The following is a 15,713-nucleotide window of genomic DNA, read 5'->3' as shown; positions in this document are numbered from 1 at the left end:
TGTGATTACCACTGAGATTAGTCATCTTACATAAACTCTACATTTTCTATGTAAACAAAGGAGCGAAACTATTCCACTACTTCATAAAATAAAACCTGGTGAAGATTTCTCTAAAGTTTAGGATGTCTGATTACATGACAGTCTATTAGTTCTATAAATGTGTGAAAAGGAAATACTTATAAAATTACCAGAAAACGAGATACTAAAGCTTTGAATTCTATCTTAAAATGACAATAGTTTATTTTAATGAGGCAAAAATATCTTTATTGTTCTCAGTTATTTTCATCTCCAGCTAACAGCTAACTACGTGGTGATACTACAAAATTAACTTAAAACAATAATTTAAGTGAATACGCATGCTAATATGATAATGTGCCCATTGCATAATTACAGTGTGATCTGTCGTCGTAGATAAAGAATTTATAGCTTCGTAAAAATATCTCATGACATTACAACATTTGTTGTTTTTGAGAAGTAAATAAATTTTGTTACTTGCATTTTGTCCAATACTCCCTGTTTTAACGAATTAATCGCTTTACAGTTTCTTAAAAATAATATAAAGATAAAATGTTCTATTCAGAGTTAAACAATTCCTATGAATACAGAAATTCTTTAAATTTCATGTAGTCAATTCCATTGGGTAACTATGGAGGACCTTCCTTCGCAAAGGTCATGTTTCCATGGTATTCAATAAACATCGAGCTCTTGCTAAGTACACTAGAAAAATTGCCTAAAATGTATTTTAATGGTGACATAAAAACACTTCTTGTAATATTGGTAATATTAGTAATATTATAATGCATTTGCAGGGTAGCGATTTTGAATTCTGATGTATTGTACTAAAGCAGAGCATCGTAAAATTGTAGTTCAAGTACCCTAACCTGAACTTCCTCATTCGTATACAATGATATATCACCCATTCTTCCTGAAGTTCTCGAGAAACTCCTGCTTTGATAACTTAATCTCCTCGCAATTTCGTAAATCTTTCTGCAACATTTTTGCTTTCTTGAAGCTAACATCGATCTTCCTTTCAGTCAATTTATCAAGTATCGCTTGTTTCCACCTTTCGCTGTCTTCCTCTAACCAACCATTCGTCAAGGCGGTGTCCACACTGACAAACTCAGCGTGACCTTTGCCCCCAAACAACTCATCAAGAAATGCTACGATGCCTGTGCAGCTGGCCACCAAGACAGGAATCCCAGCCTGCATTGCGAGATATGCGTGAAAATTGAAATGATCAATTCTCTCCGGGGCTATATACAAACAACTCTGCAAAATACTAATTCTGAAGTCATTCTGTGATTTTCTACTCTGGACAATGATTCTTAGATACTTTGAAGACGCCGTTTTGATCAAAAACTGCCTGAATGTTTCTGATAAACTGGTCTCAACTCCCATAATGTTCCAAACTAGTGGTGTACGGGAGAGGTTGTTGTACATATCTGCTACCTTTCCCATCGCCATTGCAACATGAGAGTAATTTTCGAAATCTTCCTTGTTTTTCACTTCAGCCATGGTTAGAACTTGTTTCTTACAACCAGGTTTGGTCATATTCAAGTCAAGAAAGTCATTGTTGGTTTGGGGTAAGTAGCAGAAATGTAAAACATCTTTACTGAAAATTCCCCTGTACTTGTTTTCAAAATGATGGTAAACTTGTGGGCCAACTGAGAAAATTACGTCAGCATATGCAGCATACTCCAACGCTTTCCACTCCCCTCTTATATCACCGTTATCCTCGGGAATGGAAACATTGAATAGCAGGACTTTAGCTCTGGAGAAAATAGAACTTTTCAATTCACTGGCTAGCTCTGAAAGGTTGCTGTCGGAGTACGCCATCACTGTGCTGACATTATTAATTGAGCTTAAATGAGGGTACAGACTTTTGTGCTCAAAGAGCCGGTCGGTTGTAGGAGGCAGGTTAAGAGACGCTATCTTTTCATCGTCAGGATGAATTGCAATCACACCAGTGTTTGAATCCTTGACAAATTTCTCAGTGTTTCTACTCAGTTCTGTGGTGTACGTATTGACTTTGCTTGCAATGATTTCAGCGACGTTCTGAGTTAACTGGTCTCTTCCATTGTGATGTAACTGCGATGTGATGATGATTGCTGGAAGAAAATGATAAAAAGGGGCTATATTCTTTTTTATTGTCGTTACCATAAGCTTTTTCTTTTCTGTAAAGAATCTGCACAGGTTGAATTTTATCAATCTGATTCTCGTTCATATGAATTTCTTTCAGCGCAGCAAATGAAAGGCAATATCATATTGCTCATCCAAATCCTTAAAAGGTGTTTTGATTGCAGAATGAAAACAAATTGTAATGTTACATATGGGATTAAATTTACCTGCACTGTCTAGTTCATTGTCACGTGTCAGTTTCGGATTGACAGGAGGGCGCTTTTGCGTCGTCTCTCCAATGGGTTGAAGTTGACCAAGTGTCAAATCTGAAGTACTTTGTTGAAGATCGCTTTGACACGGCTGGCTTATGCTCCTGCCTAATTCACTTCGTTCTGGCTTCCCTCTGTCGACACCGTCACCTTCCATGGATTCCTGCGTTGGTTGCTGCGATTCCTGTCGAACTTCTACACTTTTTTGACTTCTTTGATCCCTTCCCTCTTCGGCTGAGTCTGTCTTACAGCTACTGTGATGAATATCTGGACCACGTGCATGGTCAAAGTAGTCTGCCTCTGTGTGGGTCTCTTGTACCGGCGTCAACACTTGACGTTCACCAATGACTGAGTGCACGTACATTTCTTTTGCTGTTCCATTATCGGCGTCACTGGGCGAGCAAGGATTCGGAATGGTCAGGGTTAAGTCTCGCGAAGATCCACCCGAGTGGATTTCGGTGAAATCCGGAATTGCTGTGACGTGTTCAGACTCCAGCCTGTTGCAAGTAAAGAATTAGCAGAGAATGCTTAAACGGCTCTCAGTCATAAAATTGAAGATACAAATCGTTGTAAAATGACACTGGTGGTGACACTATGGAAATCAGATTGACAATTAAACGTCCTAGGGCGTAAAACTTAAAAAGTGGTTAAATACTTACGAGGCATATCCAATGTCCTCTGTCATCGGTTCTGAAGATGCCTCACTCTTCTCATCCTCCAAAAATAACATTGAACAGATTTTACCAATGGTGTCCATTTCATCTGTAATCTACACATTCCTGTAACGAAAGGAATATATTGTGAGTTTTGATTGAGATACTTTGGCTGTAGTTCATTATTATGCCCGTGTTGAAACCTGTTCAGAGAATTTATATTTTAGAAATCCAGGGAGAGGTGAAAATATCGTCACTACGCCAAAACAGGACACCCCCTTTTGCCTTTACCTATCAAATACAGTTACTTTACTCAGGTTAATTTCAACTCTTGTTGATGGTATTGTGGTGTTAACCAACACAATAAATTGAAGGAACAAAGCTTCAGCAGACTGTCGCGTTTATGTTAAGGTGCTAGCCAGTGACTGAACAATGCGTATGCCCGATGAATGAGAACGCCAAGTGCGCAAGTTGACCATATTTGACTTATACTCAGGCGTAAGCAGTTAGACCGTTGTCCCGTGCTTTGCCAGGATCCGTGATAGTCGTATCTTTTGTCAAAATAACATTTCATAGAATGTGTATTTTAGCTAAACTTAAATTTAACTTTATAAACCAAAATATGTAGGATTCAACACACCACTATTCTTTCTCGTGTAATAATTTCTAGTCACGAGAGCAACGTCAATCCAAGTTGTTCAAAGAGAATTTGACTACGTTGATGGCTTACCACTATGATATTCAGAAAGGCTACTAAATCCGAGCTCCCTGTTCAAACCAATTATTGGTATCTGAAATTGTCATATCACAAACCGCATTTTGTTTTGGTCAAATTTCACGTGACAAGTCATCACGTTGATGAAGACATACTCACGGGGATTTTCATTGATTACGTTTAACGGATAATTTGGCGATGATGACATTCATCAACTCATGTTTCAGTCTCTGGTCTTTATCAAATCCGATGTCTACCTTGCTTTGGACTCATAATCAAAACAATAACAATGTTGACACACATATTTGAGTGACCCTAACACCCACCCAAAAAAATCGTAAATTCTATTTTTAAATCACAAACATGTAAAGGTGATCTCAGAAGGCGATTAAAAAGTCTACGAGACAGTTGTCTCGTCTTATTTTAGGTCATTTCATGGGGGAACATAAATAAATGTTGTTTTTGAAAGATAGCATCATATTTTTAGTCAAACGGCACAACTTTCAAAACACCTTGTCCAAAAATGACACCGCGACACTTATCTTGGTGGTTAATACTTTTTAAAGTAATACAAATATTTTGACGAGCGGCCCCTTCTGCCAAAGTGGACGCGTCTTGGATCTAAGCCAACTGAGAATGGTTGTTTTCACAGAGAAAACGCGCGTGCACATTCTCAATTTCATGTCGCTTTACTAGTTACAGGTAAAAACGGTTTGGTTTTGTTTGAACATAGGGACGATATCACGCAACGATTCTTTCAAACCATCGCTCAAATAGTGCCATAGTTATATAGTATGTGAGTACTGTTATTGAATCATACAGACCAGTGGCGGGACTATATGTAATCCGGAAATCCCAAAAATCCTTATTAAACCTTATTATTGTGAAATTTAGTCTAGCGGTTATTGTCATCAGACTGTTTCCGTTATCACGTGGTAAGAACAACAGAAAGGTAGACATGTAGAAGTAGTGCGTTTACTAATTTTATCGATGATAAAAATAAACGTTCGTCTATATACAGTGCAGATTGCGAAACTCTCATCTCAGACAAATGTAATGCGACGTGCTTTTTTCTTTGTGCAGTCATAGATGGTCGCAGCTACAGAATCTGAGATTAGAAAAGAAATATTTGTACAACACAAGGTTTATTTGTGTTTTGCGGATATATGTTGTTTCCATTTAACACGGTCAAAGTCCTCATAAATATTGTAAAATTTTACCGCATTTTAAACGTTCAAATGATCTCGTTCCACACTGTCACAGTTCGATGACAGTCTGCGATACAGTTATTTAGGCGTTGTGAAGTTTTCTATTGATGGAGGGGTGTTAACGTTGTTTTGAAATTGCCGATTCATTTAGGCAAGCAACTAAAGCGATTTCGTGTGTGACAACATTATTGATAAAATAGTAAAAAAGTGCTACATTTACAATAAGTCTTCACTCGTAAATTTACCAAAAGTGATGCAAATGATGGCAGTTTTCATTCATTATTCGCCATCACAAAACGTGCAACTGAAGACAAGAACTGATTCTGAAATCAATAAAGCAAGTCATCGTTGATGACACAGTCCCCACTTGTTAATGGGTATTTTGATTTCAGGTCCTCAGAGAGGATAGAGTCCTCTTCATTAGGTCTGTGATAAAAATACTTTTGAATGAATTCGCTTGATACATGTCTGAGTTATGGTTCAGGACATGAAAAAATCGTAACAAAATGGTCGCACAGTGGCGCATCACAAAACAAATTGATGTGCATAGCTATGACATTGGTCGATGTCCTTGTACCAACTTTGAATAAAATCGGTTGAAACATGCGGATATGCCTGAGAAATGGCTCTGTACATGAAAAAATTGTAATAAAATGGCCGCCTGGCAGCCATATTGGATCGTATCACAAAACAGATTGATGGTGCATAGCTATGACATAGGTCAATGTCCTTGTACCAACTTTGAATAAAATCGGTTGAGATATGCCTGAGTTATGGCTCTGTACATGAAAAAATCGTAATAAAATGGCCGCACAGCAGCCATTTTGGATCGTATCACAACACAAATTGACGTGCACAGCTATGACATTTGTCAATAACCTTGTACCAACTTTGAATAAAATCGGTTGAAACATGCCTGAGTTATGGCTCTGTACATGAAAAAATCGTAATAAAATGGCCGCCTGGCAGCCATATTGGATCGTATCACAAAACAAATTGACGTGCATATCTATGACATTGGTCAATGTCCTTGTACCAACTTTGAATAAAATCGGTTGGAACATGCCTGAGTAATGGCTCTGTACATGAAAAAATCGTAATAAAATGGCCGCCTGGCGGCCATATTGGATCGTATCACAAAACAAATTGACGTGCATATCTATGACATTGGTCAATGTCCTTGTACCAACTTTGAATAAAATCGGTAGGAACATGCCTGAGTTATGGCTCTGTACATGAAAAAATCGTAATAAAATGGCCGCCTGGCGGCCATATTGGATCGTATCACAAAACAAATTGATGTGCATCTGTATGACATATGAAGTAATCCTTGTACCAAGTTTGAATGAAATCGCTCCAGGCATCTCTGAGATATCTGCGTGAACGGACGGACGCACGGACGCACGCACGGACATGACCAAACCTATAAGTCCCCCCGGACGGTGTCCGTGGGGACTAATAAAGCAATGAGGCAGCAAAATATGTCCTTAGGGTAAGTAATTAATAATTGGTATATTTACATTTTGGTTGCTAGACCAATCCCGAGTTGGGCTGATCAATGCATTGTGCACGTCAAGTAATAATAATTAATATAAGTATTATATAGAAATAATAACGCGAATAATAATAGGTTCCTATATAGCGCACATATCCACAACTACATGTGCTCAAGGCGCTTTGCATCATTTTCTTGGCGACGACCCAGGATAATATCAAAATACGCAATACATGTATTTATTCGGGGAATACCTCCCTTACATCAGCAGCTTTTGTACCGTTTAATGCTGATGTAGCAAGTCAAGGCCGTAGAATTCCAATTGCAATTCAGTCACTACAGCTGCCGAGGAACATGCAAGCACGCGATTCACCCAAGGCGGTACTTTCCAAAATTAGGAGCACAGCTAAGTTTAGCATAAGGTGATGATGAATCGTCAAATGAACCTAAAAACAGTACAGCACTCATCGTACATCTAAAATAGCGCATGTTGCACAACATTCTATCTCAGTGATGCAATACGCTGGTTGCAATGATTAGTCATACGATAATTATAAACATTTTAATCAGACTTTGATTTACTGTAGAGATGACTTTTCGGCAACAGAATGAACTCCTTTTGTATCAAAGTGTAGTGAAATTGTTTTCACATACAGAATTGATTTATAAGAGAATTTGATGTTTTTAATGCTCTTTCATTCTGTTTTCTTTATCTTTTACAAATATATTCATTCATTCATTCATTCAGCAGTCTGTCAGTTAGTCAGTCAGTCAGTCAGTCAGTCACTTAGTTTGGTAGTCAGTCAGTCAGTCAGATATATTAATAGACTCTCTCACGTGCAGCCGTCGGTGTTTACATTGTGGCTGGTGTAGCCTGGCTCAGTGAACTGGTGCAGCCAGCTCCTTGATCTGGTATTGCCGGCTTGCAGTGGCGTACGCGTATCCGTGCTCACGTGTGAATAGAGAGGTTTAGTTGTGCGTTCCCGATTATTTTGCTGCATATTTTTCTCAGAAACATGCGAAATTCGTGTAATTTTTAAGAAACATGAATTTCGATACGTGAGGACCACTCTTATAGTAGCTCGTTCTACCCTCGAACTACCTTAAATTGGCCGATTGTCTTTGATAAGTTATTTATGTGGTTTAGAGAATTCTTTTTGGAGGCGTCAGACAAAAAGTGGAATGCGACTACAACATTTCGTTCATGTAAGGAAATTATGGCAAGTACTCCTTGTACAGTTGCAAACTCTACACGAAATATTCTGATATCAAAGATGTTTGCTAATTTACAATGATACCTTTTGAGTTTGCTTGTCTAAATTCGTGGAAATCATTGAGAAAATCTCAAAAATACTACACGTAATTATGACTTCGTGTTGAAGTGTTGTTTAACGCTCGGAACGTCTGTGCTGCACGTACGCGACGTCCGGTTATCACGTGACAAAGACGCTACACGTACTGATCGAACGTAATTACGTGTAACTAAACCTCTCTAATGGATGCGTAGCCAACGCGTAACGAAGGGTTGTGAGAGAGTATAATTAATTACGTGAACACTAAGAAGTATGACCCGCGATCAGTCACTATTTAGCTTTTGCTGCTACTCTGTGTCCAAGTGAACAATTTTTCTGTCCGCTGAGTGTAATCAAAGAGTTTGATGAAGGCCAAAAATCTCGGGCCATACTTGTTTACTCAGTGTTTGATTAATACAGACCTATTTCATCTAGGCTACGGTAAAATCCTCCTCGAAAATGAAAGAAATTAATCTCTTGCTCAAACTTTTCTAAAATAAACTAGCAACCATTCTCTCTCTAAAGCCAGCATAAAAATAAGGTGTCACCGTGCAAATATTGGTACTCAAGAAACTAACTGCCGAAGATTTACTGAAAAATGGCCGCCACCCCTGTGTTAACTCTATAAAGAAATATAAAATTTTCGATTTTCGAAAAACTAAGACCGTGAAATGTTTTCTTATGCCAATAGCTTTAAAATGAACCCCAAAAGGGTTGATCAGAAAAGAATTGTAAAAGTTTGAGGGTCAGAATATCTGTCCCCGAGGCACATTCTACCTTAATGTTTGTTTCACATTTGAGTGGATTTCTCGGAAAAGGAACATGATTCATTTCACAGTACCAAGAGAATGTGGCGACTTTAAAAATAAAGTTTCGGTTGTACACATAGTAATTTACTGTGTCGGGGATAGTCTGGCTATGTAAATTTGTAACCTAAACTATTGGGAAAAGTTCCCGCCCACCGAAAGAGAGTCATCCTGCTAGCGACACTTTGTGCTCGGTAATGTGTGAGTGCAAATTATGAAATTGTCGGCGGCACGCGCACCTGTCAATGCTTTAGTTCTGAAATGCCTCACTGAGCGGCGTGTTAAAACATCATATCAACAGGTGTCATACAATCAAATCGACCTACATTGACGCCTCAAGTCGGCATATAAAGTGGTCATAACATTTGCATTCTGTCATATCACATTACTTAGTCATGCATACACTTGCTGTAACATTCCAAAGGCATTATTAACGGCTGATGCACTTTTTATCGATATAGTTCCCGATAGCAGAATAACCAGTTTAACCGGATCCGTTGCGAAATTTGGTCCTGCAGAACTCGAAACGGTATGGAAACTGCCTTCTACTGCCTCTATCAGCAATTTGCTTCTTAAAATGCTTCTTACCAATTATGAATGAATATAAATATTTTCAGACATTATTTTTTATAGAGATAGAAATGTAAAATCCTATCTAAGAGTAGACTTACTTGAGAGAACGATCGATCCAAATCCTGTTTCACTTAGCCAAATACAAATTGTTAGTCACGACACAGTGACTGCTCGCTCTAGCTGACCTCAGCTGTAAGTTTTCCCCTACTGGACTCTGACCAAAACCGAACATTATATCATTCATGGATTATATTAGACACGGATTTGAACGAAAAACAGGTAGACAACATACAGCTGTAAGTGTGTAGCATCAAACGGTTATTTTAGACCTTCTTAGGAATTGCCACTTTAACGCCGTTGTATACTACTCGCATGTTTTGTGGTATGCATCTGTGAAAACACAGACAGTGCAGAGGAAGACCAGTTTATGCATGGTGACATACACGTTTTCCCAACACAAAGCAAATCAACTCCAATAGAGAATAATATGTGATTTGGCGGTTTTGATTTCCACAATGCTAGCCTTGACAACACAGCTTGCATTTCCCTATTCAAAACATCGGAAACATGGTACTTGACCGAGGACTGTCGAGTATCACTGTTGCTATGGTTATTCCAGGGTTGACCTTGCTACATTCGATGACGTAAACGCAGAACGCATCGTAATCAACATCTCACACCAACAATGACTGACATAAAACATAAGTCACAGGGAATGATACGAAAATCAAGGAATTCATGAATCTTTTTGACGTTATTTGTGACATTTTCAATAAAGAACAGTATTTTCTGTCAATCGTCTCCTTTCTCGTCACACAAGAACCCCTGATCCCTGCTGTAAACACTGCCCAATAAACTACCCTGTTGAATTTATTGGTCGACATCTCGCGATACACTCATGACCTGAAAGACCATGCATTACATTGCGAAATGCTGATGTTTGAAGGCACACACTGAGGGTGTATCACTAAAGCCAATCGGATATGTTTAGTCCTCACACCGACATTGTCTATAATGGAAGCGCTACGTAAAAATAGGACACAACTATCAGCATTCCTTTAAATCAGTTATTTATTTATTTATTTATTTTTCATTCATTTATTATTCATTTATTTATTTAGGTGTTTTCATTTTATATCTGCAGTGTACATACGGCTTGAGTAACGGAAGCCTTAGTTCCGGTTACGTTTTGTTGGTGCGAATGATTGATTATTTTTGTTTCATTGTTTGATTTTTCATTCGATTACCTGCCTATTCGTCAAAAACTTGCTACTGTTTATAAAAGCAGTGTGTTTGTTGTGATTAGCATTCCTATTTTAGGCGTAAAGGTTGCAACTCAATTAATGCGTCGTACGTTTCTCGCCCATGAATTGATGATACATTTGAAAAAAAACTCGGTCAAAATATTCAAAGTACGAACATATAAATATAAGTCATTGTCAATTTAATCTCCTGTTTTCCGGGCGAGCCGCATGTGAGGAACATTCCCCACTAACCATGAGACGGCCAGACATAATGTTATCGTGAGTCAAATATGTCATTACTCTTAAAACGGGACCGTGTTATGACAGTTGATACTGTACGTGCGTTTTGTTGAAATTTTGACCGCAGATATCTACCTGAACATGCATAGTTTCAATGAAGTCGATAGTTTTAGTGGCGTTTTATCAACATGAACATGCCACGGATGACATGTAGCCACAGGTACAGGTGAGACTTCAGTACCATATCAAAATGAGTAATGACATAATTCACCCAAGGTACTTTCCCTGATGAGGTAACGAAGGGCTAATTATAGCTCACCAAGATAATGTTTTCGTGAACTTTGCCTCGAAAATACAATACTTACCTCAAAATCAGTAATGCATTCCCCTACGATAGCAAGAACAGCTAATTATAGATCAAAGCAATTCGCTAATTTCGCTGTTTTTATCACCAAAATAAAAGTTCAATAGCATGTATTGCAGAACACTATTTCAGCCATGATGCAATACTCTATTTGATCTGTTGTACAGCCTGGCAACACTCGATATCAAAGTTGGTATTGTTCACGTTACAATACCTTGACGATTCTTTAATGAAGTACACCTCCTTTATAACAGTGTAGAATGATACACCGTTAAACTATTCAACAACAGGATACATAAATTAACTCGGATACCGAAGTGAATTCAAATGATGTGGTCACTTCACGATGAACAGAACGAGAAGGAGAGAGGCTTGTTTGTTCATCGTATTACTATTCTGAATATGTCAGCAGCGAGGATGTTTAGTGATCTACCGCCAAGTACCATGTAGAAAAACACAGTATTAAAACACTGTAGATGCGAACGGTAATCTTTACTATGTAAAGAGTGAGTGTAAATAAAGAAATTGCACGGCGGCACGCACATCTGAGGATGATTCTAAAAACAGAAACCGGATGTGTTTAATCATTATAGGGACAGGTGTTATGATAGAAGCGCTAAGTCAGATGTAAATATGACGCAACCATCAGCATTCGTTGAAATCAATTATTTATGTGTTGTCATAATTCAATATCTGCAGCGTCCACACGGCTTTAGTCACGGAAGTCTTTCTTAGTTTCGGTTGCTTTTTAGTTGGTACGGTTGTTAATTTTCCATTGTTTGTCTTTTATTGGATTACCCGCCTTTTCGTCAAAAACTTACTACTTTGTTTGTAGTGATGTTAGATGTAATGGTGTGGTAACTGCATTTATGTGTCATACCTTTCTCGCCCATGATGAATGAATACAGTCAGTTGAATAAAAAACTCGTTCAAAATATTCAAAGTATGACAATGATAGTAAATATCGGGCCTGGTTAATTAAATCTGTTTTCCGGATAATGTGACCTTTGTATTTTTTGAAACTGAAAGGCTCCTAGTACTTCTTTATTTTCAGTTTATGTACGGACTATCTTCCTAGCTAACCAAAGCACTCCGCAAGATCAGTGGACAAAGAGCCACACGAAAGGTAACAGCGACATTGGAAATAGAACAAACCTCGTTCCCAAAAAACACAAACAAAAAACCACACAAAAAAAAACAAAAAACCAAAAAAAAAACAACAAACAAAAACAACACAAAACAAAAAAACACGATTGGAACTAATTTGGGATAATTGGATTTTCATATTTTTCAAATTTCTCAACAGTGTTAGGTGCCATATAGCTGAATTGTGCAATATTGCAAACTACTCATAAAAACAAGTATGTAACTTTAAAAGAAACGTAGATGAGGTTACATTTGCATATTAAATTGACATTACTTCACCATCCAATTATCCAAAATTAGTTCCAATCGTGTTAAAAACAAAATTAAAATACCAAAAAAAAAACCATTTATACCAATTTTCTCAACATCTCAACATTTGGTTGACGTGGCGTCAACCCGCGCGGTTCATCAGCCTTACAAGTTTACTGGAATAAAACAACTTCATGCACATCATGGTTTCCAGATTTAAATCTCGACTTATTTAATCCAACGATTCATTTCATATGTTTTGAGGTACACTGTCGATGTCAACAAACTCATTTGGAGCCTTATCGTTCCATCAAGTACTGTTGATCGTTTGCAAAAATTAAAGAACGCATCTTCTGCCGCATTGAGCATGTTTTTATCGGTGATATCTGTACTAGCTACTTGCTTCCAGCTGTATTTGAAATATGTCTTTACATTGAAAGAGTAAATCAAATATGAATCCTGTATTAGTCTTGTGAAGACGTCCATTCCTAGAGTGTGTTCTCTTTTTCTCAGAAAGGTTGAAAAGATACAGCAAGTCTATTTATTCTCATAACAGTGCGAGACTTAATGGGATGTTGACATTCAGCGTAGTACGATGGCGCGGCAAGCCACATTTCCCACCACCCTGGGCAAGCATGCAATTACAAACATGCCATTCTCTGTAAAATGGGACTGTATTACTAGTATGACAGTTTATATTGTGTTTTGTTGAACTTTGACCGCAGGTGTCTGCCTGTGCCACGCACAGTCTGTTGACTTACATATACAATACGTGTTCGCAGTATTCGTATTCACATTTTTTTTTCGTGGCAGTCATAATTCATCTAAAGTCAAGATTTTTTTTCTTGTTTTCATTGTATTCCATTGTACATAAAGGCATTGTCACTGACACTGACCAACAAGACCTATTTCTTGAACATGTAGTCAAAAATTAGTTTTTATAGAGACACATACTATAGCCGCCATTTGCTCCACACCAGATTGAATTGTTTGAATTTAATACGTCAAGGATTCAAGGATTTTGTAAATGCATGTTATGCTTGGTAGTTGCCCGAAAATAAAATTCGCTATAATCTAGCTTAAAAGCTTGTTTCAAGAACGTCATGTATTTATCTGACTTTGGTGAATAGATCAAACGTAGTATGGATATCCTGCTTACCGTATAGTATGTATCAGGTGTTCGTGTCCGAGTGCCCCGAGCTGTCACAAGGCTTCTTCTCGTATGCCTGTATTGTCCTGAACTGGTGCACTGGAAGGGTATAATCTGCATTATCGCACACGAGTGACAAGGCGTCATTTTCGTTAATAACATTGTGATCAAATTTTTGGTAATCATTTACAATGAACTCAGTGCTGGGAAGTACCTCAGACCTGTAGCCGAGACAAGCCCAGTGTATAGGGTGTCTGGTCGTTGTGACCTCAGCACCATTGTAACCCATGGAGACTAATCAAAACACACCCTGCACTTTGCTTGGACCCAGACCAAAACGTATACTATTAAAAAAGTGATAAACAAATGCAAAGGGGCATCAGAATGTTATTTTTTGGTCTTATCAACGCACACTGAGATCATCCTGTTTTCTTTTGCGTTTTATACAAAGAGAACAAACTTTATCAAAGACGTGGCCCAGAGTATTACAACCATATAGTTATTCCCTAGGACCTGTATTACGTCATGTCCAGATCTTATTTTAATAATACCCAGTCATCGATCATCTTGAGCTATACGGAGTATGCTGTTGACGATCTTGACGCAATCGGGGATCTTGTAACTTTTTTGAGCTCGACTATAAAGCTTATTCGGTGTGTGAGGCTAGGTCATTAGGATGGGGTCAAGGAGGGGACGACAGCACTAAATATAGAAGGGACTTATTTTTTCTCGTCCAGTGTGCACGTATGGGCAGTTAACAGTAAACACATATATCCTTCTCATAAAAAGCCAAATTTGTGTGGCCACTTAGAATATGTTGATATTCAAAGAACCTGGTTCTTTTCTATTAACTTGTACGTCGTATGAACCCCAACGGCAAATAAAGATTTTACTTTTGTTTTTTTTTGAGAACTATGGTCGATGACATAATGGAAAGTGGCCAGGGATATCTATCTAACCTTAGGACTGGTCAGTTTCTTCAGCCTGGGGGGGGGGGGGCGGTGGATTCATGGGGGGGTCACCCTGTTTTTGACTTTGGTGATAGGGGGGTCACCATGTTTTTGAAATGCCCAATGGGGGGGGGGTCAGTGTGTTTTTGAATTTTGAAACAGGCTCATCATTGCCTATAAAATGCTAGTGTCAGCCACAAATTTCATCATTGAGTTGTATTTTTCGGCGCGCCCTTCGGGCGCGTAACTTTAATAATCAGTCATATTTTTCAGCACGCCCAACTTTAACATATCAAGCATACATACATCAGAGATATATGTATGTTCAATATTTTTCAGCGTGCTCTTCAAGCTCATTACTTTAATATATCAGACATTTTTCAGCATGCCCTTCAGGTGCATGACTTTAATATACAAGGCATATATATCAGAGATATCAGGATGTTTCATATTTTTCGGCGCGCCCTTCGGGCGCAATACTTTAATAAATCAGAGATATCTTGATGTTTGCTTAGTGAAAGTGTACCATTATGAAATCTGCATTTCATATGAAAAGGATGACAAATTCCTGATACTTTTCTGTTCTCTCTATGAGAATTCAGTATGAGAAAGCAACATGCACAAATATTTCACAATATATATTTGATACAGTGACTTATTTTAGAGATAGAAAAATGACAAGATATCTTTCCTTCTCATTGATGCAATTATTTTCCTTTGTGTCACAGGTTTTCTGTAGAAAGATGCTTTTTTATGAACAAAATAACAGTTAAAAAAGGCAGTTTTTGTCATTATTAGCTGTGCTTTTATGGTTTCAATGTTACAAGAGAAGGTCCTCTCAGACACTGTACACATCAGATTTGGCTAAAAAAGCTCTCTATGGCTCCTCAGGAGATTTAATTGGATGGTTGGCAAGTCTTAACACCCATCAAAGTTTTTGATTCACTGCTTTTCCTCTTTGATATTAATGATTGTCATCCATTTCTGTACAACAGTTCAGGACATCTGGTTAAGCATAGAAAGTGTGAAATACATTCACAGCTCATTCAAAATACAGCTCATTCAAAATGTACTATATTCAAACTTTAAGACTGACACTTTGAAATTCCTATCTTACAACTGACATGTCAACAATTTCATTAAAACATAGAATGACTATTTAAAATATGAATATATGTAAAATGTAAAATATAATATATATATATACTATATATATATATATATATATATATATATATATA

The 15,713-nt window shown here is 37.8% G+C and overlaps 1 protein-coding gene across 1 annotated transcript; it reads right to left on the bottom strand.

Annotated features, from left to right (window-relative positions):
• Positions 1-217: 217 nt before the first annotated feature.
• Positions 218-14,019, bottom strand: LOC139116723 (uncharacterized). Its single transcript, XM_070679329.1, has 4 exons — positions 13,532-14,019; positions 3,047-3,166; positions 2,346-2,884; positions 218-2,108 (listed from the first exon to the last, which is right to left on the bottom strand). The coding sequence occupies exons 2-4, from the start codon at positions 3,142-3,144 to the stop codon at positions 913-915; spliced, it is 1,833 nt and encodes a 610-aa protein (XP_070535430.1). The 5' UTR covers positions 3,145-3,166; positions 13,532-14,019; the 3' UTR covers positions 218-912.
• Positions 14,020-15,713: the final 1,694 nt, after the last annotated feature.

This window comes from Ptychodera flava, chromosome 18 (genome assembly GCF_041260155.1).
Source record: "Ptychodera flava strain L36383 chromosome 18, AS_Pfla_20210202, whole genome shotgun sequence".
Lineage (NCBI taxonomy): Eukaryota > Metazoa > Hemichordata > Enteropneusta > Ptychoderidae > Ptychodera > Ptychodera flava.
This window is presented reverse-complemented; position numbering and strand designations above follow the sequence as displayed.